General features: G+C 34.9%; 1 protein-coding gene across 2 annotated transcripts; it reads right to left on the bottom strand.

Annotated features, from left to right (window-relative positions):
- Positions 1-212: 212 nt before the first annotated feature.
- On the bottom strand, positions 213-27,511 carry LOC128223010 (dopamine beta-hydroxylase-like). Of its 2 annotated transcripts, none has more exons than XM_052932239.1 (11): positions 27,460-27,511; positions 11,115-11,307; positions 10,271-10,403; positions 9,569-9,670; positions 8,981-9,160; positions 8,280-8,446; positions 6,965-7,208; positions 6,545-6,641; positions 5,372-5,535; positions 4,488-4,581; positions 213-1,938 (listed from the first exon to the last, which is right to left on the bottom strand). In XM_052932239.1, the coding sequence occupies exons 1-11, from the start codon at positions 27,474-27,476 to the stop codon at positions 1,602-1,604; spliced, it is 1,728 nt and encodes a 575-aa protein (XP_052788199.1). In that variant the 5' UTR covers positions 27,477-27,511; the 3' UTR covers positions 213-1,601. The 2 variants fall into 2 exon arrangements, with proteins under 2 accessions (XP_052788199.1, XP_052788198.1); XM_052932238.1 differs by lacking the exon at positions 27,460-27,511 and adding an exon at positions 17,385-17,597.
- Positions 27,512-27,936: the final 425 nt, after the last annotated feature.

The following is a 27,936-nucleotide window of genomic DNA, read 5'->3' as shown; positions in this document are numbered from 1 at the left end:
ACCGTGATGTTGTTTCAAATGTCTATAAGAAACCAATTTATACAACCGTATACTTCTTTGACTGATATGTGTCTCTTGTTCAGTGTCTGCTAGGTTAACATTGTGACTTTAAACATGGTCGTTGTTAACAATTTGACTACTGGACGTGTCCGTGTGGTTTCCATAGCATTATTAAATAGCATATGCTTCATGTGAAAAACAATACTGAAAGCTAAAGGAGAACGTTTATTCAAAGAAGTGGAAATCATTGAATCACAGTTGGAATTGTTGACTCTTAATAAAGTGATCAAATACCGCATTTACTCATACAAAATATACAGATACTTCATAAAATACACAGCAAACATGTTAATTGAAACGCTGTAAGATTTTAAGCAAAACACGTTTATCAAGGATTGTCAGGTAACCGCCTTGGAACGGTCAGTAAAATGTAATTTTACTGGGGGGTTAAACCAGTTTACGTGCACAAACCTCACTCTTATCCCAACAATCCTAAATAAAGAAAAAAACGAAAAAGGGAAATCTTATCACAGAATGCTTAAACTTGGGAAACTTAACAATAAAACAAATAATAATAACTTATAGGTAAACACCAAGTACATCAATGGTTAGAGATCCCAAACTCTATCTGCAGGAGGAATACAATTCAGAGCACCTAATGCAAAAACTTTTCAAAAATACGATGCAGTCATTGTTTGAAACAATGATCATCACACACAGTCTGTCTTATAAAATAAAAGTTTTAAAACTGTGTGAATAATAATAAAATAATAAAAAGCATCATTGTACTAAAACTGGGAACAAATAAAGAAAACATTATTAAAAATAAAAGCGAGATATATTAGCTTATCTTTTCTTCCAAATGATTACCTATGTAAAATACTTGAAGAAAATGACGTCACATGCCAAAACACTCCGAGCCAGCTAAAGAAGGTTTTAAAGATAACATGAATAAACAAAAAAATCACAAAATCAATGGTCTGAAAGCTTAGTTATGTAAGGATGCTATATTCAACACTATATTTGTTTTAGGAATTCATAACCAAAAACTAGAAGGCAAGTACTCTTCAAAGTATTGCCTTTATATCCATGGTTTAAATAAAATCCAAGTAATTCTTTGAGTCTATCTGTCCAACTACCAAATATGAAATGTGTCTACAATGATACATAATCGATAATTGTCCTTAATACTTTTCATCTACAATCATTGCCGAACTTATACTAAAACGTGTTAACTGGATGATATTTATATATTGTTGCGTTATTAGAATAACTTGATCATGACGATTTATGCAAAAAGCTACAGAATCATGCTCAGTAGCAAAAAGTTTAAAAATAAACCCGGTTTAATGGCAATGGGCAAACGACAAAGACATAGAACACAAATTCACAAACAAGAAACATAGAACAACACAAAACTCTACAAACTGCACAGTGCATAAATACTATATATATATATATATATATATATATATATATATATAATTGGTATGTTTATCAATTGTTAGGTACCGCCTTGGAACGGTCAGTAAAATGTAAATTTACTGGGGGTTTAAACCAGTTTAAAGCATTCTCGAGGTTAACATATGCACATTATATTATCAAAACAACAATGAAAGGGCAACAACTGCGAGTATAAAATGCGTCGATGCCAAGCGGTTCTCGGCAGAAGCTATTGGACCATCAATGTTTCCATATAATCGGTAACGTTCCATCCACAGCTCCTTATCGCACGAATCGATTGCAGCAAAGAAGGATATGACTTCGTTTCTTGTGGATTCTTCACTTAGGTACCGAGTTCTCAACATCTTTTCTACGTCTCCAATGAAGCAGGGTTGTTCCTTGAGGGTTCTAACGTAATCAAGACATTCCTCCCGGCAAACAAATGGTGTGCATTTTTCTGCGACTGCTTCGTTCATGGCCACAGTGACGGGGTCTCTGTAATTAAAAGATAATACCTTACATTAGGTTATCATGTCTGAATGATTAGCGTATTTTCAACATTTTGACATCCATGGCAATAATCCTTGAATATTTGAAACACTGATATTTTGTTTGGTGTCAGGTATGTAATGCCTAAGCTTCTGATTTTATTTTTGCAAGAATCCTCACCAATGGGGATTTTTGCCTTATGTAGTTTATGCCACGTCTATGTTCTTCTACATGCTGCATGCTATCAAAGTAGTTTAGTTCTCAATGACTGTTCTCTAGTACTAGTAATAAACCATAACACCGTTGTTATTTCTTGTTGTAAACACATCAAAAGTAAATGCGTTTTAGTGCTGAAAAAAGTATTTGTCTTTTAAACCAATTGATTATGTACGCTAACAAAGTTGACAATATAAGAACTATGTGCTGTTGTATGCTAAGAAAGTTGAAAATATTAAAACCATATTGTACGTTATATGATAGAAAATTAAAAGTATTAACTTCGTTACAAAACGATTCACAAGATATGGATGACGTTAACAAACCCAGTCTGAGCAATAACATTTAATAAAAACCATGCCGAAACGCGCTCAGAATAGCAAGGTGAAGGTCACAGTACGATAATGGCGTAAGAGTTTATTGTAGAAAATGCTTATAATATCCCAAAAATGTTCCTTTATATTTCATATTCAGGATAACTTATACTTTGTAATTTTCAATTTTAGGCGTACGTTTATCAACTACATTTAAATGTCTTATATGATTGTGTTCTTTTTATTTTCTTTGTTCCTTTTTTTACTTGTTAAGTTAATGTTGTGCTTACACTACCATAATATTATAGTTTCGCAAACCCTCTTGCAACTTTTCGAAATCAAGTAAACACCACGTTATGCGTTAGAAGTCCGTAAGGATAACATTGATCGATTGTAGAATTTGAAACCTAACCTGAATAGTCAATACTTGATTTAGACTGGCGCTATCAGTTCATGTTTCATCAGTTCATAAGCTTCCCTATAACTATGCTAGACAGTGGCGGTTCTACCGGGGGGGGGGGAGCAAAGATGGCCCGTGACCCCCCCCCCCCCTGTGTGATAAATGTATCAGGTGGACGAGTGGTTAACGACTTAGTCTGTTAATCCGTTGTCCCTTGTTCGATTCCCCAAACCGAAAAAAATAAAATATCATTTCTGTTTTTTGAAAGGTTTATCTTAGATCAGTAAATGCTATATTTTAATTCAATTGATCTGCCAAACATTATTGACAGTGAAGACAAATGTTAATTTCATGTAATTATATTATTAAAATAATGCATTCAAAAAAAGTTTGATATGTTTATAATTAGTTGTGCCCCCCCCCCCCCCCCATTTAGAAAGTCCTGGAGCCCTTTATTTCTCTTTGTCAAACTACCTGCATATCATTTCCGTACTAATATTCCTTTCCGACGAACTCATAACACTGAATACGAACACCGAACTATGAACAAATACGGGGGACGTACCAAAATTATCAGAAATATATTGACTTTTTTTATTCCCAGTTTCATGAAAGAGATAATGACGCTCATTGTCAACGATGATTTGTGAATGTAGGCAATGATATTGGCGGTGTCCAGAAAAATACTGTTGCTGTTGTTCATTAATTGGTCTTTGTATTTCGTGCGATGTGCTGTCGATCACTCCAACTATCAGGTCTAAATCCCAAAAGCCCATTCGAGAGCGCCACTCATCTAAAGACGGTCATTTAACCAAAGGAACTAAAAGATGTTCGAAGAATGGACCAAATAAACCACGTGCCGCCCAACCTGCACCAATGAACGCTGCTCCACCACGAACCGCCCAACCTGCACCCATGATCGCCGCTCAACCGCGTGCCGCCCAGCTTGCGCCAATGGACGCCGCTCCACCGCATGCAAGCCAACCTGCACCCATGAACGCCGCTCCACCACATGCAGTCCAGCATGCGCCTCTGAACGCCGATCCACCACGTGCCGTCCAGCCTGCGCCCGTGAAGCCGCTCAAGAACGTGTCAACCATCAGAACGCCGCTCCCCGGTTACATTAATACATAATGATACATGCTTATAATTGATCTGATAAAACATGTTTGCTTTAATATTTTTTTGTGTACAGACTGCCGTCAAAATGTACTAGTGGATGCGTTTTACTCGTTTCTATAAGATTTTTTCCCGTGGTGTTCTGACATCCCTTGCAATGACATGCTGCTGATTCTGCTGCTGCTGCTGGTGCTGCTGCTGGTGCTGCTGCTGCTGCTGCTGATGATGATGAGGATGAGGATGATGAGGATGATAAATATGATGATGATAACGATAATAAATATGATGATGATAACGGTAATAGCAATGAGATAAAAAAAGTCAGTAACTTCGATTATGTTGAGAAAATCCCTGTATTTTGTTCATAGTACGCTGATCGTGTTCATTGTCCGGAGTTCGTCGGAAAGGTCTATTATAGTACATCTTTGAAACAGTATTGATATGTATGAAGTTACGAAACACGACATTCAATATTGTCTCAAGTGTGTGGTTCATTAAGCACTTACGCTGGATTTAACATCTTTCCAAAATCACACCCTCTTATGACATTTCCGTTCATCAAAATTTCACAAAAATCAAGTCCCCACTCTGATACACACCCTGAAATGAATACAAGATGATACATTATAACATTTCGTTTTGGCTTATATGAAAGATAAGTGTAAGTTGGTATTAGTCACATTCGAATACAATCTTTTTTATAGAAAGCAGAACTGGCGACTTTACTGGAACGCTATTAAAAATGCATCAGCTGGTTATTATGCGCTCGACTACGAAAGAAGTGTTAAAAATTTGTAACTATTCGAACTATTTTTAAAACATTGAACCATTCCTGTTAACCCTTCGGTCAACAGGGTTTACACAATCTCCGTTAGCTTGAGCCTTCGGTTTTAGTAGACCGTTACTGATTTGCAATGTGACAAGAGTGATTAAAACGTTCACCCCGTGTATAGGAAACAAGACAACGTAGTAATGAATAATATATAACTAATATCAACAATGTACTTGATGCAATCAACAACAAGCCCTGTTACCAAAATATCTACTTTGATATTGTTTACGGCAGCGTAGATAAAAATTAAATTACAAACGGACATTTGTTAATAATTGTGAACAATCTTGAAACACGCATTCTGATAGTACGTGAGAAGATGAATATGTTTGTAACCTAACGTAGACTCCGTGCATAGAAGTGACGACATGACAGAAGACATTGTTTCATCTTTATTAATAACAAAAAAAACAACATAAACTGTCAATAGCTGACAATCTCAGCAGCCAAAATATTTACTCTGATATTATTTATAGGAATATGGAACAAAAGACAAATAACAAACGTAGCATAGCGTTATGAACTATTGTAAACTGTCTTGCAACACACATTACTCACATTCTGACAGTAAGTTTTCCTTAGGGTAGTATATAAAGATGGCAAAACACATTTCATCTTGCGTCCCTTCGCCATAGTTGACTGTTTTTGTTTTGTCAAGCGATTGCCATACACATGTTGTGTGGAGTTCGTCTCCTGGTCGAACGGTTATAGGATTTTTATATCTGTACAAATAGATTAGTAATATGGCGTTCTATCACATACAATACCTTGTTTCCAGTAAAAATAACAATATAACTGCATATGCTTGTAAGCAATTTAACTTGAAGAAACAATCATCGGGTAATTGGTTATATCTCAGCAAGTCATTTTTTATTTCTACTTCCTTTTTATGATTAAGATATTTTTAAAATAAAGAAGTTAATTTTCATTTTTAATCATCAGAATAGAACATTTTCTCTTGATTTCGTGAAAAAAATCTTAAAACATTCCTCACTTACTAAATTTGATATACAATGACGTATTGATAAGAAATAAATTATGACGTCATCAAACTGGGGCAGACGTCATCATGAGAAAGAACTTGTTACAAGAATAGTGTTTATGCTGTGATTCTTACTGGATACATTTTTTATTATTTCGTATACGACACGTTATAGTCAAGTGAAAATAAACTTACATATTCTTGATAGATAAAAATTCATTTCTTTTTAAACTTATTACTATTGTTTAGGTGATACGGAACAGTTTGATTTATTTTCACTCGAATCTTTATAATTTGGTGCGAAAACGCGCTGATTGTTTATATGAAATCGGATTTAAGTCGGTTGGTTTCGTGAGAAGAAACCAGAAGTGCTTTCAGTAAGGCGAGAGTTAACAAAACGCTTGCAAACGTTTTGTATCCCTGTTGCAACGCCGTAAATAAACTTCCAGCGGGAAACCAAACAGCAAACGTTCGCCGTATACATGTTTACTGAACGAATGGCAGTACTTTTTGTTCTTTTATTGGATGAGGTCAAAAAAAACCATAACCTCTTAGATGAGCGGACATCTATGACATGAGTCTCGTCGTATCAAAGATAGCCTAAATATATAATCCACCGTTCATGTTTAGTATCAGAATACCTTGAATAAGAACGAAGATTGTGTTCAACTTAAAATAAACTTTTCATTCGGGAATGCTTAGCTTAGATCCGTACTAATAAAACGCACATGAAACCGCATTACACTCACTTATAAACCACAGGACTGTTGTAGTCATAGTGGTCATCTTTTGCTAGGTACTGTATACGCCGTCCATTTCGATTCAGCTCTGTGATTTGTGCCTTTCCTGAAGTTAAACAAATCAGGTTTCAGACAAATGGTTCATTAAGTTATGTTTGATAACAAACCAAGTCTTAAACAAAGCTTTTCAGTTAAGATAACTTGAACTTATAGTTCAACGCCCGACCTCACACTTTACCAACAAGAAATAAAGTGTGCTTTATTTGTTTATTTTTTAACATAAAAACTATTTTGAGTACTTCACGATCGAATTCAGAAATCAGCTGTTTGAATGTTCAAGAGAGTTTTTCGATATACTTTATTGGAATCAATTTATATCAAATCAAATAAGTCTAAAAAGAAAAATGGGCAAACAAATGGTATACTTACCCATCAAATGCATGTGGTTAAATACCATTGTGACCTGAATATCTCCCATCATGATCTGATTGGTGCAATTGCCAGGACAGGTGCCCTGTTCCTCGTGTTCTATTTTACCCGGCGGAATGGCGATGTTATTCTGGCCAATTAATAACACTCCAGCATTGTTCGAGCGGAGATTCGGAGTGAGGTAAAGTTCGGAACCAGAACTATCTGTATAACCATCGACAAGGGAGGGGTTGTTCCAATGAAACTGAAATGGGAAACAGAATATATTTTGAGGTTTAAAAGCGTTGTTTCATTTAAACCTTATTGTATGAATGTATACGTAAAATGGTGTAGAGGTTAGAGTGAGGTAAAGTTCGTAACCAGAACTATCTTTATAACTGTCGACAAGGGAGTGCTCCAATGAAACTGAAATGGGAGTATATTTTAAGTGTGAAAAGCGTTGTTTTGTTTAAACCTTAGTGTCAATATGGGTACGTTCAATGGCGTTGTTCAAGTGAATCCGAAATTAATATATATGTCATATGTGGTATAAAGGCAGTATTGTTTTCATACAAATGCTACAATTACAAGCATTTACACATTAACCATCAACACACAAAACCATTGCCAGGCGTTCTAGGTACTATTTACAATGTAGCTTTAGAAACCTTATGATACTCGTTTAGACCGAATTAGAGATGGCACAATGATGGTCCGTATGGATCTTCAGACATGAGTCAATGATTCTTTAATCAGATTACTGAGTACAGGGCTACACTTATCATTACTCTCAATAACCATTTTACATCGAGTCAATATTACTAACAATTTCAACTATATATATATATATATATATATATATATATATATATATATATATATATATATATATATATATATATATATATATATATATATAATCAAAGTTGAAAGTGTGCTGGTTTGTGTTTGTTTTTATGGGTTCTAATCTTATGTGTCTCTTGTTGTTTGTCTTTTCTCCATCCATGAACATTTCAACAAGTTCTATTTAGCAATTATTAGCACGTTCAGTATTATTTCAAGAATTAAGCTAGTTGCTTGTTAGACAATACACCTTAAGTAAATACCAGCATACACAACTGTCAAGGCAATTACCGAAGCAGCGTCAGCTTGATTTATATCCTAAGAAGATTGACGTTGCCAACGTCTACTAGCTTAGCATATATCCCTCATATGGCATTGCCGTAATTGATCGTGTGTAATAATTCATTTTGGAATATAAATGATATTATTCGATTCTGGATCCAAGTCATTTTGTCAGTAAATATTTTAAAACTTTGGCAGTAAAAAAGCATACCTCCAAAACTGCATATTTCAGTCCCTTCTCTCCAGAAATCTGGAAACCCATGTTTTCGTCGAAGCACATCCCATTCCCGCCCGCTACCCATACACTTATCGCCTCCTCACAATATTTTATTTCATCCTCACAAACCCATGGCTTGTTGAGCTCTCTTGGCGCTGTGTCTGTAGAGAATATATTAGCAAAATCTTTCAAAATTTATTGTATATATTAATCTAAAGTTTTGTAAATGATTGGTCTGATTTTCCAAGCTTTCTGTCCCGAAAGTGTACTAATATTTATATAAAAACCTTCAGAAACTAGTCCAGTAGGAAAACTTAAACATAAGCCCCGTTGAATGGCACAGGGACAACCCCAAGGACATAGAACACAAAAACAAACCAATCACAAACCAGAAACAACAAACAACACAAAACTCGTAAAAACCATCGTTATTAACGACGCAACAGATTCAGTTAATATGTTATCAAAATAAGTAGTCATATGTTAGACTGGAAGCAGCGGTTCTCATAAGTTTCTTTTCTTCAATTTGAAAAGCTTATTAAAATTTCTTCCGAATTCGCTTTCATACAGTGTTCTGTAAAAATATTTCTTGTTTTACAATTTGTATACATTAAAGCAAACAAAAATCAAATGCAATCGAACCGGCACGTCAGATAGATTCTGTATGGAATATATTTAGGGGTAACAAAAATTACTCATTCCAGCACATCCGTATACGATGATATGGTGCATGACTTCACTGTTGGCGATGATTGGGTTTGAGGCGATCAGATGGTAGGGCTTATCAGATGGGAATTCAAAGGCCATACACATGTATGTGGTTTCCTGGGCAGGGACTGGCGTTTCTGGGAACCGTACTTCGAACTTGATGGGGTCTGTTTAGTAAATACAATGTTAATGTAATGTACATGTATATCCTGGACTAAATCAAACTTGCAGTTGCATAACTCTGTTTTAACGGATGATACACAATCTTTAAATTATCTTATTTCATATCTATTTATACAACTTAATGAATGGTAATTTAATACATTGACCCATATACATGTATATGGTTAAAAAAAATCAGTAAGAATGAAAAACGCATAAACAGCCACATCTGAATATATAGAAAAGGTGCGCAACACTTCTTAACTTTGAGTCTGATTCTACATTGTTTTCATTGCTCAAAACTCCTTCTGTTTGTATGGAAGGGCCGTCAAATTTTCAAGTATTGCCACAGCCTTTAAACGAGCAACTCATTATTTGCCCACATACACCTCAAAATAGCAACTAAACTCTACCTTCTGTGTGTATGGGAGGGCAATCAAACTCTCTGGTATTTCCACAGTCTACAAACGAGTTCCTTCCTGAACACGTGCTACTCGTCATGGGCTCACACACACCTGAGAAAAACACTAAACGTAGAAGTCCAGGTAAAAATCAAGGCGATTTAGGAAAATATACAGACATAAAATTGTTCATAAATAAACAAACATTCTCAAAACAATTTTCATGATTTTAAATATCAAGTAGCTCATGTGTGTGATCAAAATAACTTATAAGCATTTGTCAAAAACCATTTTTAGAATTACACTTAATTGAAAACAGGGCATATTTTCCATTGATATCACTGTAATGCAATACCTTTCAAAATAATTTATCACAAAGTAATTAACAGTCACAAAAAAGTTATCAACAACATAACAACAGCACCACCAACAACAAAAACATGAATAAAAACAACAACAACAACAACATCAATATCAATAACAGCAAAATTTATTTGGTATACCGGCGAGTTTTTATATCCAACACCAAGGAAGAGTATCATATTATACATGAGGGATCCGAATGTTGTTTAGGAATGCTATGCTTCTAACACAATATTTATTAACACAAGTCTAATCGGATCTTAATAATCTACGGAGAGTTTGATTGTTATAAATTATGAATAGTTGAGCTATTAAATACCACTTAATATTATGGGGTTCCTAAGGTTTTACCTGGGTGTGAAAGACCGGTAGTGACTGTCGGGGTCTGTCCTTGGCTCCATGAACAGTCAGGATCTCCCAGCTCTTCTCCGTTCGTCCGTCCATCACCATCTGAATCCATTCCGCAGATTGTAGAGTTCCAAACCTATACAAGTATCAACAAAAAGATTTAAGGAATAAAATGTATCAATTGCTCAAATGCTGGCAAGGTCGGGTAGTAGTATCACAAGCGATGCAACTCATAAAGATATTTAATGTGGTTTAAACCGTGTCTCTTTTCTTGTGACTTTGTGTGTCTATGGTTTAGTGATTGTAAAATTTTGATCATTTCCCTTAAATAAATAAACTCATGCTAAATGTTTGGCATCCGGACTTGTCTGTATGGTGTACCATAGTTCAATAATGCTAATCTAAAGTTGTGTTCCTTATTGATTTTTTTGATGAACAGATTGCTGATTATATATTGTGTTATTGTTTGTGTGTCATAGGCATTTATTTGTCACGTACAAGATCTTAACACTGAATCATGCATGCTACGGTGCATAATAGAATGCAACCATTAAGTTGTATATAATATTAGGCTTAATTAAAATTATTTAATTTACGATCCTGGAACAGTTTATTAATACATTATGTTTATCACTTTCTTTGGCACGATGTTACGCAATATTGTGGTTTTAAGTGATGTGGTGGAATCGAAGTATCCGGGGAAAGTCCACTTTTTGTGCGTAAAAGGGGTTTCGGTCGTTTGGATATTAAAATGTCCATAGTGGAGGTCTCATTGTTATGCTGATATTGATAGTAGATGCACTGAATCTGAATGAAGTCTGCATGTACTATACCTATTTATATTTACCTTTCCGTTTGCATCAAAATCCATTCCGAAGGGATTTCTAGCCCCTCCTCCCGCCTTGTTCTCGTGCCCGACCCCTTCCCACATTCGAGAAGAGTTGCACGGATGTGGTACGCTGTCACCATTCGGTATTCCTGCTTTAAAACTTTGGTAGGCGTGCACAGAAGTGAGCAACATACAAGCTGCTGGTAACCACCTGCAAAAATGACTATTATTGGATTTTCCCAAATGCTACCCAGTTTTCAACATTCAAAACGACTTTGAACGATATTTATGAAATCTTTGAGTCCAAAGAGAGACTACAAATTCTGTATAGGGCAAGTGATGAAACAAATAATATGCCTTCAGGCCATTCATAAAATATTGTTCGTTTGCGGTGCTCCGACCTACTCACCGAAATTAGCCCCGACCCGATCTTTTTTTATCGCTAGCGCTGCCGTTTTTTATTTGTTCTCATTTCGTTTCTTTGGGCCAACTTTATCTTTGGGCCAATTTTGCGTTCGGTCCTTTTTGCTTACATTCAGGAATTTTCGTACGCATTCAAAATCAAAATGGCAGCCTCCGTTACGGAGGATATAACATTTTCTGTAAGTGTGAATATTGTAAGAAGAAAAGGCGACTTCGGTCGTTAAAAATGCCATACGAAAATCCAGAATAACAGACATATGGTTTGATGTATTTGACATTACGACGGAGGGGATCGATGTTGATGAAAATGTTGTAAAAAACTTCAAAGAAAATGCCAAAGTCATCATCGAAACCAAGTGATTGTCAGGTTTTTAACGCAGACATGATTTATGACATGATAAGGATACTAACAGACTTTTACAGTTCATTAAGATATGTTACAATACAAGTGAATAATCTTGTCCCCGTAGAAGCTTGCCCAGGTGAACCTATGCTGTGTCAACCAGCTAATGCATTTGGCGTTCTGATGTCAGGTTCACACGGAAGAAAGAAGCCACCGATATAACAGTTTGATAAACCACGGTTCACTGGTATTTTATGAATTTGTTAGGGCTCATATCTGACAGACTAGTTTGGTTGATTTGTTTTAACATCCAAAGCACTGTCATCTGAGAGTCATCGGCACACAATGCAATTGATGGTGCATGTACACCTTTGTTCATTAGAGCTTTATAACATATTTTATGTTTCGAAACATATTTACTTTTTCAAGTCTGTAATTTCTCCACTTTAAAACCCTAAAGCTGGAATCAGTGCCAAGAGTCAGAAATATAAATGTCTGAAATGTTTAGAATTAATCCCAAAACACTCTTGTTTAGTATGTTAAGAATAAGTGGTTCCCTCTTGAACAGTCCGAAAACATTTTTGCATGTTTATTAAATATTTATAATGGATATTGTTTATTTCACGACTTTAATATCAGATGTTTCAATATTTTGTAAACATTTCAGTCAAGGATATGCTTTACAATGACTTTGTGGAGGAAGATGCCTCTTACCCAGCATCACTAGCATCATTGTTGCCATTGGGGTTCTGATATGGTAGTGCTAAGTATTAAATTTAATACAAACTTCAATAAAAATATTATAAACAGCGTTGAATCAACAACATTTTATATCAAACAATTATAAAGTATTTAATGTGGTTTAGCCTGAGAAAAGTTAAGCTAAATTTGTTTTAAAACTTTAATGTTTTTCAGATTTGCCAAGTACACAATGAGTTTAAGAGGAAACGTAAGACTGCTCCTCAGATAACGTATGCACCGCTGAATCGACATGCGGATTTATTATTTAGACTGAGCACATTAAGCACTGCAAGGGCCTGTGGAGATTTTGCACAGCAGTTAGAAGGCTTAGCCGTATCTCTACAGACATAAGCAGCATATCTAGTAAACGGTAATGATAAGCATAAGGTCAGGCAATCTCTGTCTCACCCTGTCCGGCAATATGGGGATCATCCAAAATGTCATGTACCAGTAAAACCATGTTATGGAAAATTAGACCAAGTAATTATTGAATGTGATGAATATATCCCAGTATTTTTTATGAACATTTACACACCAGTGAAATCTTCAAAGACAAGAATCAAAGAAGAAGGTTTTTGATGGTATATCTCTGACTAACAGTGTTGATGTGCTGTAATTTGACCCCGGTGCTGGGTTGGGAAAAGGTTGTGTTTTTATGGCGTGTTCATGAGGATCGATCCCCAACAAAAATGTTCAAGTACTGATTAATTGGATCGATTAATAATTGGTAAACGCACAGAAGTCATTATAAAGTCATCGTATATCACCAAAACTTATAATTCTTACACAAAATTAGGTAAACAGCTATATTTGTTCGGCATTCAATGTGACCACGGACAAAATTAACAAACGTGAAGGCAGGGAATCGAACTAAGGTAAGAGTGCAGTAATTACTTCAAGTGACCTTATCACTGCGACAATGTCAAACAATTTCAAGGCAAATGTTCAAAAACAAAATAATGAACGTAAAAAATATTAACAAAGTTTGCCTCTACATAGATTCTTACTATCGAAAAGCCTTTCCTCTGTTAAAACCATTAAGCCACGTACGTTTAACATTAAATGGAAATTAATGAAATATTTAAAAAATATTTTTTCAAGCTATTTTAATTTCAAACGCCTAAACTTATCCGATACATATTTTAAAACTAGAAAGTATCTTTAGTGGACTTAAATATTGATGTGAAATTATAAAAAATACGTGTTTAGTTTTGATCAAGGGGAAGTAACTACAATATATTTTAAGTAGTTCTTAAAGTTGATATTTTCACACTTTATTTTGCAGTGAAAATCTCAAATTGATACTTTCACTGACGTTATTTCACTGATAAACCTTCATATTTCGTCGAAAAACATAAAAGAATACGTTCTTCTTCTTAAGTAAAGCCAGATATTTCACGCGTTTTCATGATGCGTTTTGTTACCCTCCCATGTTATCTATGAATGTAAATGCGTAATTACGCTAATGATTATATGACTATTCATTACTGCGCTATTTTAGCAGCTACTCATGCATAACCCAACATCGTTGCTATAGGCGCAGATAAATAATGTAGATTAGGTTCTAATAACGCTGGGGTCGATACGCCCGCGTGCGTATTAATATTTAAATGTTAAAAATGTGATTTCGATCTACCGATGGTAAATTCCGAATAACGGCTATAAAGATATTTCATGTATTGACTTATAGACCACATGCATTGCAATATAAATATGAGTTGTTTAATGAATTTTGGACTTTTTAAGGTGAATCTCCTTAAATGGCCATATCATCTGTATATAACATTATAATTAATAAAATATCAACATTATACAGTTGCTGCATGGGCATTTGTGTAACAGTCAAAACTGTTGTCCCGAGGTGGAGGGGATGACTTCTGAAATGTGTTCCCGAAGTTGAGGGGATGATTTCTGAACTGTTGTCCCGAGCTGGAGGGGATGACTTCTGAACTGTTGTCTCGAGGCCGAAATTCCGAGGGCAACAGATCAGAAAGTCATCCCCGACATCGAGGGGCAACAAGTCAAGTCAAGGGGAAACAAGTCAAGTCAAGTCAAGTCAATATTTGCTTATTGTTGGATTCCATATATTATATTTGAAACATAAGCTATGTACAGCTTTTTACCGACAATTGACTGTTACACAAATTCCAATGCATTAACTGTTTTATTACCTGATAATATATTTTGTTTAAACACGTAAGAGACAAGTACTTTTCTAAAACAAATATATTGAAGTGTCACATATTGATTTCAATTGCAAAACCAACACCGGAAATTCACGTGTTTAAACCATATGCAGTTTTTTTAAGAATCTTGGTAAAACCAATGACGTACCTATGACGTATCCTCACGCGCGGATAACAGTTCATATTATTTACCGGTCAACAGTTCGAAACATTGTAAAGTTAATAACTAATTTGAATAACTTTGATATAGGGCACCGAGTAATAATATATAGTAGTGTAATCTTCACTTTAGTTTGTTTCTTATAAACTTTTCTTCAATTTCTGTCATTTTCAGCTGAATTTAGCAGTTTTTCCTCCCTTTCCGAATGAAGCATTTGTAATATTCGTTCGTGATAACCGTCCCATAATGACACCAGTTCTATTTTAATTAAACTACAGAAAACAACGGACCCGCAACACTGCGAATGTTAGTTGTAAATTTATAACGTCATTGAAGACAGGCAATGTCGTAATCACCCCTGAACGAAATTGATCACGTAAGGTACTACTCCATTGATGTTTAATATCCACGAATTTATCATGACTGGTTAAGAAATTATTACACTACAAAAAAAATGTATAGGAGAGTGTTCACTCTATTCATAAAAAAACACCGAAAGTAAACTCATATATCAATGAAAAGTTACATTCATGACTCAATACGTAATGAGGGAAGATCCGTTATTAGAATAAAAGGTGTTAACATTACCGATTTTACCATTAATAGTACGCATGCATGAAAATTTACAAAGATCAAGCAATTTAACCCCATGGCTAGTATGAACCCTATCTAAAGAGGGATAGTGAGGAGCATAGTACAGTGTTAATATTATAATGTACAATAAAATCACATTTCTGTTCTACTATTTAAGTCACCAGAAATGGACACTTTACCATATTCTGAATGATAAAAAAAAATATTATTTTCTAAAATTTCAATAGGGTAATTTATACAGATGAAGCATTACTATATAAATAAGCTGCACATGCATATATATTATCGTAATTGTTTAAACAAATTGAATTCCGTTTGAAATAAATAGCGATACTGTTATGCTGTAAAATTTCGAGTACTTTTGTGTAATGAAGTTTTACGAAATGTCATTAATACTTTTCATGTTTCATAATTTTAGAATATTTTGTCTGTTAGAAACACATTCCTGGTGCTTAAAGTGAATTTTGATAGCCAAATTATTTCATGACATTTATTACTCTATCCAAACATAGTTGTCAAACTTTATATTATAGTATACACAGCGTATAGCATTTTTATTATCAATTAGTCTGTGGAATTATTTTTCTTGACAACCTATCACTACGCTAAAGATTGTTGCGAAACTTTAGATTGTAATATAAACAGAATGCCCGGCTTAACTGATAATTGAGTCAGACAATGACATTTTTAGGGCCCAGCCGCTAGTGTCCCCTGCGTCTGGATTAATTGTCTCAATTTCATTGGCCATGTATTGGCATGACTTTTTGTAACATCCTTTGTCATTGGATGATGATAGTTTTGGCAATTCTCTAAAAGTTGTGTCTTTCCTCGCTCGAGTCACTTTTACTGTTGACTTCGAAGTGTTTCATCTCATAATAAAACGAGGAAATAGACACATTTCTTGATCCTTTTTAGGTAAGAATTTTGCTTATTTGTGTAAGGTTGTTCTATCTTTTTTAATGATTAACAGTTGTATTTGAGACTTAAATGTTTCCGTTTTAGAAACATGCTATAAAGTTATTTCAATGATATTGTATTAAGTATTTAAAGATAATTTAGAATGGAAAATCAGTCTTGATATGTTTATAAATGTATTCATACATTCCTTATAATTATCATGTACTGACTATGTATAACTGATTTATGTAAGAAGCATATTATTGTCTATGGCTTATACACCCAAGTCACATCTAAGCGCTGTACACTTTTCGGTCATTCTTTTGGCTCCATTGTTAGCTTTTCGTTAGATAGTTAACTTAGTCGTTCTATGATCAGGAAGCGATTGAGAAAAAAGCAGAAATTTGTCAGTGAAAAAGTTTTAAGCTTATCTGATTCTTTTAAGACAGCAAAAGATGTTGACATGTATGTATATTGCTTCTTTGTATACTTTTGAAACCAACGAACTCAGAAATTGATGTGAGACTTTGCAATGCATTGTTGGTTCATCTAATTGCTAATTGTCAATCAAGATTAATTTGTAATTTAAGAGAAGCTTATTATTTGACAATATTGAAATCATTATTATTCTGTATTATGAAATGTTGTTAATACTTATGATACATGTATATGTACTTCACTTTTACTGTTGACTTCGAAGTGTTTCATCTCATAATAAAACGAGGAAATAGACACATTTCTTGATCCTTTTTAGATCTCGGGAAGGAGTCATTAAGAGTCGTCCACGCGGCACAAAAATACCAACCCAGCTTCTACAAGCGTTCCTATGCTGAATTTGTCTGTAAAAGTATGAGAAATATATCCATTTAAATTGATATGACTTGATAAATTTGTCCATTTTTCATATAAGAGAAATTAACAAAAATGTCATACAAAATTCTAACCTTAGCAAACGCCGATCATCCATATCGAATATGAATAAGGCACTGCTTTGGACGGGCTTTGAATGTCAATGCCGTACAATTTTTCCTAGGTTAACAATTGTTAAAGACACAACTGATTTTATAGGACATACCACGACTATGACTATGACAAATTAGATCATTTAGCTGCAGCACAGGTAAGGTAACGGCAAAACAAAAGAAATTGGATATTTTAATGGTTAAAAAACTCATAAAGACAAACACAATAAATATACTAATTATCACAATACTGAATATCATACAAGCACTTAATAGTTCAAAATAATGATTCCTACTTTAAACATAACAAGGTAACTAAAACAGATTGAGTTTACTTAAAATTAAGTATCACAAACTCAACAATTATCTGACAATCAACCTGTACCTAACTATTTTAATATGTAAATCAGCATTGTGTATATTTTAGATTTTTAAGCTTCTGCAAATAACCAAGGAAAATGGTTTGATCCCCTCAGCAGTTTGAAATGAACATAAATCCCCTGTAGGTGACGCTGTTAACGCCATTCAATCATTGAATATAACAATGTATGCAGAAAGTATGAACACATTTTATTATTTTAAGTATGAGACTTAAAACTGATTTATAAACATTGAACAACAATACATCTTTAACATTTAAAATAAATAAGATTAATCCATGAAAGATTAGTGATTTAAATTAATATTAAATATATGACATGTGATGATTGTTGGAAAGATTTTTCCAGCAAATCACATTTAAATCATGTGCTTGCTCGACATTTAATACTATTTTGCGAGCCTGTTTGACATTGTATTGATGTTAAATGACTGCAGATGCCTCGACGAGAGGCAAAATGCCAAAATTTGTCTTATACTTTTTAATTTTTGTTTTGTTACTATTTTTTCTTCTTATTTATTTCTTTATACAAAGTAGATCTCAGTCTCTCTGTTTTTAACGACGTGTTTTCTTAAATGTGATTTCGGACGTAAGATGTTTTTTAAAAGGCCTGGCTTTTGGTAATGAATCCACATATCTCTTTTAAACTGACAAACCTATATGTACTAGGATATATGAGAAGGGCTTTCTTCTCGCAAGCTTATTGTCTGATATTGATTTAGGACGTTTTGACTATGTGTATTAGGAAAATGTATAATGAAAAAAGTAAGGCAGGGTCTTTTAGGAAATACTGTATATATCAATATTCGGACAACCTGGTGTTTAGTCCCTTTAGAGGGTTGTTTATTTATTCTTCAGTATCAGATCATGGATATCAGATTCTGTCTTACACATTATGTCATTATAACTTTTTGATGTCGGAAAATAGCTCATTGAGCTAATGTTTCATATAATCATATACCCGACAGTAAATGAAGATACTTGTATTGGATGATTGAAGCGTATAGGATGGAAACCTATGGGACATGTGTACGCACGTGCGTCCATGTATGGAAACATACTGTACTATTAGGTTTTGAAAAGGATAGTCTATGATTGAACGTATAAATAAGGTATAAAATAAAAAAGTACATATACAGTATGATACGGAGAAATGATATTCATTTTTTGATAACAATAACTTTAATTAACCATAACAAATCAGGCTCAACCATATTTAATCACTTCAATAAACGGCACATTCGTGGACTATACAAACGTATATAATTAGAGCTTATATTCGGAATCTTCCATTGGAAACAAATATATCGGTTCTGTATTTATGGATCAACATTCAGACATTGTTTCATACAGCCAGACACACCCTTGTTTATGCAAACGATAGATATTTTTGTTCAAATACTAGCATATGAATGCGTCATAATATTTCAAAGACTATTTGCACATGAGTGTGAGCCCTTTGTGTTCAAATTCGGTAAGCAGCAGAACAATTTTAAATACTCACAGCCTTCCTCATACTCAAGAGAAAACATTACAAAGGCGATGCACGAAAACAAATTAAAGGAATGAAAAAAGTAAAACATTATTTAAATTACTAAGGCCTTCAACTATGAATAGAGATGAGTCATAAATACCTTAAAGAAAATCTGCCGATATTTTATTACATTTAAGCACTGATCACATGTAAGGCCACAGGAACACAATTAGACGCTTATTATTAAGACATATTACAAATGTATTAAATACTTTGATTGCTAGACCCCGAAACTATTAATAAATGTATAAATGCTTTAAATGCTAGGCCCGAACTTCACTTCCTATTGATTTGGATGTTTAAACATAATCAATGCGTAAGTATGATAGATTTTTATTAAATGTGTATATTTAAGTTAGACTTTAACTATGACGACAAAAAAGTAAAACATAACTTGTTATGTTGTAAAACTGTGTTAAGTAATAGTTAGATGACATGAAGTGAATTCATAATGATTAAAAATGGGCGGAGTGAGCGTAGCGAACGAGTCCTTCTTAATCATTAAGAATTCACTTCGTGTCATCTAATTGACTAAGAATACATCCTCATTGGCTGATACATTATCGACGCAATATCTAACGCATGATGTGTATCGGGCGATTGGCAGTCGGCGGACCGAGCTATTTAAACAAGATTTCGACATTGATCCATGCATATTTTTCAATTTGGATAGGCATATGATCATAAACGACTGCCGCCTCAAACATGCTCATGCAATTTAATTATAGAGAGCGCATTGGTGTTATTTTCAGCATACACATAATACTTTTATTAAATATTGTCTATTTCCTCTTATAAATTTTCTTCTTCTGGAATCAACGTCAAATCATATTTGTTTGTGCGCAAATCAGTACAAACTTCGGGAGTGGGTAGTGAGACATTCTACAACAGCTAGAATGCGATGTTAACAAGCGATTGCTTTGTTATAAAATGTATAATACACCTTGTTTAAAATCAGGAATGTAAACAAACATTGCAGAAATTGTCATTGTTCTTCTCAAAAATCAATAAGTAGGTCATCGCTTGTCAATGCGAATAGATTTAAACAACTGAATGTTCCATAAGCATGATTGGTTTCATAAAGCTTTTGTTCACTTCAATGCAATCATATTTTGTCGGGCTTCCAAAAAATGTTTAAACAAGCTCGTTGGAAAAGAGAACAATTTAACAATGTTTCGAGTTTAAAACCTTATAGCTGAAAGAAAACTATTTCATCAGTTAATTCAATTAAAATATACTTATCACGAAAACGTGATTATTGTTTACATAAGATTTTATACTTTATTACGGCCTTGTGCATCTTGTATTTTTTAAAAACGAAAGTATTCGTGAACTATTGTTTCTCCTGGAGTACGGCTAAACTGGTATAACTTATATATTTTTAAACAATCTTAGAAAAAGGTTTGCTATCTATTAATTTAACCATGCGTTTTTGAAGGTAAAGTCTGTGTTAAAGAGTAGCAAATAGAACGCAATGATAAAAAAAAACTTGGTATACACATTTGGGACATCGATACATGGTAGAGGCACTAAGGCGGAAATACATAGTACGCATATTTTGTATGACGCGACATTGTACACAGACAAAGAGCAAGCCATTAGATATTCACTCAGAAATCAATACCAACTTAGATAAACTAGAATTGTTACACGTACTATAGACAACAGAACATGATGAACGAAAGTAGGGCGACGATACATTGCATTCGAACAAAGAAAAACGAGACATGGTAAACTCCATAAGGACAATTGAAAATGACCCAACCACCAAGGACAGTAAGACATTGTGCTTGCACTAGGGACAATGAGATATGGTCCATCCAATAAAAACAACGATGCACCTAGGACAACAATACATGAAACTAGTACTGGGAACATGCAGAAGGACGAGCAATACTTTGTAAAACAGAAGGATAGACGAGACTTGGTACAAAAACAGAAGGATCAACGAGGAGAACGCGATATGATGCGTATACTGAGAACAACGCGACCAGATATACACACTTAGGACAACGCAACATGAAACATACACTAAGAAAACCGCGACATGATGCGCATTCATGTACAAGTCATAATACGTACACTAAGGACAACGCAACAAGATACATACATTTCTGACACACGACAGGATGTATTCAATTTAACTAACGATATATGACACAAGCTCTAAGGAGAACAACACATAATAAGTATACACACAAGGTACAATACGACTTGAGGACCGCAATAACGAACACGAGAAATAAAACTAGCATTTATGACAATAATACATGATAACTGAATAGGAAACAACTAGACTTAGTATTCGCACTAAGTATAACTCGACTAACGATACACACACTTAGTACAACGAGACATGATACTCGCTTCTAGGGAAACGAGACATGTTACACGCTTTTAGAACTACGAGGTACAACTGGTACTATGATACAAACGAAAACTAACATGTTATGTACACTGTGACCCCTGGTACTTTCAAACAGACCTGCACTACCATGATATGTAATACATAACCCTGGTACGTTCATGAAGACAAAAGCTACCACGTTATGTAATATATAACCCCTGGAACTTTCATACCGACGAGAACTCTTATGTTATGTTATATGTAACCCAGAATCCCTTCTGTGGTATGCACATTGCTACACCTGGTAAATCCATGCTAGCGACCTCAAAATGGTATGTCTTGAACTTGAATACATACGACCACTTTGATGGTTTGCAAAATGTAACCCTAGGTACTTCCATTCAGGCGGTCACTACCATGTTTTGTAAGATGTTACACCTGGAACTTTAATACAGACAACCTCTTTCATGGTTTGCAAAATATTACCCTTGGTACGTTCATACAAAAGGCCAATAATATGGTATTTTACATCGTACCAATTGTACTTTCATACAGACGACCACTACCATGGTATGTTTAATGGTATTTATTGTACTTCATACAGACAGCCATGTTTGTAAACTGTTACTGTTTGTTCTTTCATACAAACGATCTTAGCCATTGTAAGTACAATGTTTCACATGGTACTTTCAAAGAAATGAACACTACAATCATTGTAAAAGTCCTGGCAAAATTGACAATATTTCAATATTAACTTGAAAGCAATTTTCTATGGTTGTTTAAATATTTAGACAAAATAGAGGAAACATGTTCACCCTTGCAATAACTTGCAAACCAACTATCCCATTTTTTTCTGAGGAATATAATTGCAACTGTTTTACGTTTTCACTTTTGGCTTCTAAAATTATCCGAGTTTGCATGTTCGACATTGTTTTCTTCGCTCAATATTTGTTTTCCTCGTAAGCATTTGTATCGGGTGTCAAAAGTCGGGATGAATTACCTTATAATGTTTGAATAAGTATGTCCGTTTGTGATCAACCTATAGTGGGCCATATCGGTCAGTGATAATCACCCTTTACTGAAGTTGGCCATATCTGTCTGTAATGTTCATCCCGTAGTTAAGGTGACCCTATTTGTCAGTGGTGATCACCCCCTACTGCAAGTGGCAATATCGCTCGGTGGTGATAACCCCTTACTCTAGGTGGCCATATCGGTCGGTGGTGATCAACCCTTACTGCAGGTGGCCATATCGGTCAGTGGTGAGCACCCCTTACTGTAGGTTGCCATATCAGTCGGTGGTGAGCAACCCTTACTGTTGGTGCCATATCAATCATTGGTGGCCACTCCTTACTGTAGGAGAACATTTCAGTCTGTAATGAACGCCACTTACTGTAATTGGTCATATTAGTCAGTATTATCACCCCTTACTGTAGTGACCATACCAATAAGTGGAGATCATCCCTTACTGTAGGTGGCCATGTCGGTCATTGGTGATCACCATTACTGCAGATGGTCTTATAGGTCAGTGATTATCACCCTATATGGTAGCTTGCCATATCGTTCTTTGATCATCACCTCTTACTGCAGATAGTAATTATCACCCCTTACTGTAGTTGGCCATATTTGCCATAGATGAATACCCTTACTGTTGGTAGTCATATTTGTCAGTGATCACAATCTCTTACTGCAAATGGTCGTATTGCTCAGTGAAAATCACCCCTTACTTGACTTGGCCTTAAGGTTCAGTGGTGATCATCCTTTTCTGTAGGTTGCCATGGCCGTCTGTGATGAGTACCCTTTACTGTTGGTGGCCATCTTGGTAATTTATTATCACCTCTTACTGCATGTGGCCTTATCTGTCCGTAATGATCAGCCCTTACCGTAGGTGGCCGTACCAGTCTGTGATGTTCTGTATGTGGCCTTTATTGCCAGTGGTGATCCCACCTCACAATATGTGGTCATTTCGGTAAAAAGTGATAACACCATTTTTATAGGTGACCATATCAGTCAGTTGTGACTACCCGTTACTGTACGTGGTCATACACGTCAGTGATGCTCACCCCGAACTGTAATAGGCTATATCAGTCACATATGATAGCCCCTTAATATACGTGGCCATATCAGTCATTGATGCTCACCCTTTACTGAAAGTGGCCATATCGGCCATTGATACTCACCCCTTATTGTAAGAGGCTATTTCAGTCATTGATGATCACCTCTTATGCGTGGCCATATTGATGCTCACCCCTAACTAAAAGTGGCCATATCGGTCTTTGATGATCACCCTTAATATACGTGGCCATATCAGTCATTGACAATCACCTCTTACTGTAGGTGGCCATATCAGTCAGCAATGATCGCCTCTCATGGTAGGTTGTCATATCGGTCAGTGACGATTACCCCTTACTGTAGGGAGCCATATTGGTTACTGATTATCACTCCTTATTGTACATGGCCATATCGGTTATTGATGATCGCATAATACTGAAGGTGGTCATATCGTTCAGTGATGATCACCCCTTATTGTACATGGCCATATCGTTCATTGATGATAACATCTTACTTAAGGTGGCCATATCGGTCAGTTATGATCACCCCTTATTGTACATGGCCATATAAGTCAATGATAATTCACTACGTATTGTACTTAGCAATATTGGTCATTGATGATCAAATCTTAATTTGTGAACCATTTTTGAGCATATTTTACTTTTTAATTTGTAACCAAATGGTTTTCCATAGTGGAATGAATTGTATATTAAGAAGCTGCAACCCCGCTGTGACAAAATGATTCAAACATTTAAATAGTCTTATCCCTTATGGTATTTGTCTGCATTATTTTTTCTAGAGCATTCCTTTGTATATTTGTGGGGATGTCAGAAATTCATTTTAGTCATGGTTGACAGCTGGCGTCATGCAGTGTACCATGGTATCCAAGAAAACAGCCAACATGGTCGCCGTTCATTGAGATAATATCTTTTTAGTCTTTTTTTATGGATGCTATATGTATTATATCTATTTTAAACAAGCATATATTGGTTTTTATGTTTTAAGTAAGTGTTATGTACATATTTCAAGTTTTCTAACATACTTCCCACTAAGGTCACTAATAGTCAATATCAAGGTCGATATTTGAACAAAAGTTCTTAAAAATCAGTTATTTTGACTGTAATATTTCAAAAAGATAGACTTAGTTACTTCAAGTCTTATAAAGTGGTCGAGGTCGATATTTGAACAAAAGTTCTTAAAAATCAGTTATTTTGACTGTAATATTTCAAAAAGATAGACTTAGTTACTTTAAGTCTTATAAAGTGGTCGACTTATATGAAATATAATCATGTTGATATCCAATTAGCCTACTTATTTTAATAATGGTTTTCAAATCGTCAAATAACAAAAGCCTAATCACAATGGGTTATTCAAAACATACAGCTGTATTCAAAGGTAAAGCCCTGTGCCTAAGCATGATTGGATCTGTAATTAATATTGATCTCTTCGTTCTAACAATGACTGCAATTTTCAATTGTGTTCAAGAGTTTTCCAAAGATACAACTAAAGATAAAATTATTCACAAAGTTAGAGGTTATGGAATGTTATGGAACATACTGTCGATTTGAATGTTACTTTAAATAAATATACCTCAATTTCAGACAGCTAACGAGACAGGATATTCGTGCTTGGGACAACGAGACTTGCTTTACATAATAAAGACATCGAGATATAATATTCACTATGGACAACGAGGCATTGTAAAAACATAGGGGCGAGACATGGTACACGCACATTAAACAACTAGTCACTTAAGAAATTGGGTTTGCCATGTAGACAAGAACTGTTTGCAAAAGGAGTGCATGCATGCCTCAATAATGAATAACTTATCTTTCCATTATCCGAAGGAAATCATTTCAGATTGATAGTAGTTTTGATAGAGTTCTATATAAGTCAATGGTCAGGTTCTGTTATAGAATGCAAACGTGGTATGTGGCTTTTGGTTTCAACCAAGGAGCAGATCAACGATTTGACATTAGAGGGGGTAACATAGGGGCGTTGGCTTTCGTCTTGCATCCCGTCCGTCAGAATCAAAATGTATTTAAGTTAAGGTGTTGGGGGAATGGCAATTTTTAGACAGAAATTGTGCATTTTGGGCGTATTTTATTTTTTTCTCTTACATTGAAATATAAAGAAAACTTGGACGATTTTATTGAGTGCATCCTGTGTCCCACAAACCCCAATCTGGATCCGCTTGTGAACCCTTCTAGAACGCAATGGCTAAATTTAGTTTATTTGGTGGGAGCAATCAATTTTTCAATCATTTTTCACAAAAGTCTTTGAAGAATCACTTCTATGATAAAAGAGCTGATCAAGTGACTTTAGTGAAATTTATGCATTTAAACTATAAAAATATAAATAGTCATATCTATTATCTCAATATTTACATCATACCAGCAAACCTAAAGCTACAAGCGAGTGTATTTCAATGGCCATAGTATGATATATTTTATCCCTAGTACGTTTATAAAAACAACCACTACTATCGTATGTAAAATATTACCTTCAGTACTTTCATACAGACAACCACTTCCATGATATGTAAAATATTACCCGAAGTACTTTCATACAGATGACCATTAACTTGGTACTTAGTAAATTACCTTAAGCGCTTTCATAAAGACGAACATTACCATGGTATGTAAAATGTTACATGAAGAACTTTCATACAGACGACCACTAACATTGTAAATAAAATATTACCTGAAGTACTTTTATAAAGTAATTATGTGAAAAACTACAGAAACAAGCTCAGTAGCAAAATTTTAAAACATAAACCCGGTTTAATAGCACTGGGTAAACGCCAAATACATAGAAGAAATTAAGAAAAAATCACAAACAAGAAACATGGAAGAACAGCACAAAACTCCACAACAGACCACCACTTCCATGGTATGTATTTTTTTTTATTACGTTAAGTACTTTCATACAGCCGACCACTTCCATGGTATGCAAAAATGTTACCCTTGGAACTTCTAAACTGTCAATGTCTACCACGAACGTAAAATGTTACCTTTGGTACTTGGTACTTCTAAACAGTTGCCGTCTACCACGAACATAAAATATTACCCTTGGTACATCTAAACAGTCGCCGTCTACCACGAACGTAAAATGTTACCTCAGAACCCCATACAAAAGACCATTAATATGGTATGTTAAATGTTACCCTTGGTACTTGCATACAGACCACCAGTGCTTAGCGGCCGCTACAGTGATCAAGACGGACGACGGATCACCGTAAACTGTACATGTAGGTGGCAATATCAGTCAGTGATGATCACCTCTTAATGTATGTGCCCCTGTTAGTCAGTGATGATCAAGCCTTACCGAAGATGGCAACATTGATCGGTAATGATCAACTCAACCGAAGGTGGCCATATTGGTCAATGATGATCACCCCATTCTGTAGGTAACCATATCGGTCGGTTAAGATCATCCTTTACTGTGGGTGGCCATATCAGTTTCGTAAGTCGCATCTTACCATAGTCGACTATATAATGCCTATCTGTAGTTGGCAACTCCAGAAGGAGAATTTTTAAGATGTTTGTACATAGTGTTTTAAGCACTTTCGGGGCGTACTAAAATGAACAACATCCTTGACCCCGATTTTATTATAAAATTAATTGTTAAAAATGAGTTAGTTCAATGTCTAAACACATTCGACTTTTTTCAATTTTAACTTTAAAAAGCAATGTCCAATGACTGTTTAAGTATTAATGCAAAATGGATGTAATATGTTAACACTTACATTTTCTTGACCACCATATTTTCCGTTTTCTTTCCTAGGAATATAATTTTAATCTTTTACGATTCCCCCCTTCTGTTTTTATGTACTTGTAGACATGATTCACTGTGTTTTAAGTATGAGGTGTTCAATATCTATATTCATATCATAGGCGTTTGTATCGGATTTCAAAACTAGATACACATTCCTTTATAATGTGTGCATAGGATTTGCCCATTTGTGATCAACCTGTGCAATAAATAATTAGCATTTGTAGGTTGTTAAGAGACGATTCACATGCTGTTTGGATGTTTGATACTACCATATAGAAAATACTCTTTTTAATTGTTAATATTGCCTATTAATGATCATCACTTGCTGGACATATTGGTTAGTGATGATCGCCCCTTACTGTATGTAGCCATATCGGTCAGTGATGATCACACCTCACTTTTCTTGGCTATATCGGCCAGTGATCAACCCCCTTTTCTGTAGGTGACC

The sequence above is a fragment of the Mya arenaria genome, chromosome 17 (genome assembly GCF_026914265.1).
Source record: "Mya arenaria isolate MELC-2E11 chromosome 17, ASM2691426v1".
Classification (NCBI taxonomy): domain Eukaryota; kingdom Metazoa; phylum Mollusca; class Bivalvia; order Myida; family Myidae; genus Mya; species Mya arenaria.
The sequence above is the reverse complement of the archived record's forward strand: the minus strand, read 5'-3'. Positions and strand labels throughout refer to the sequence as shown.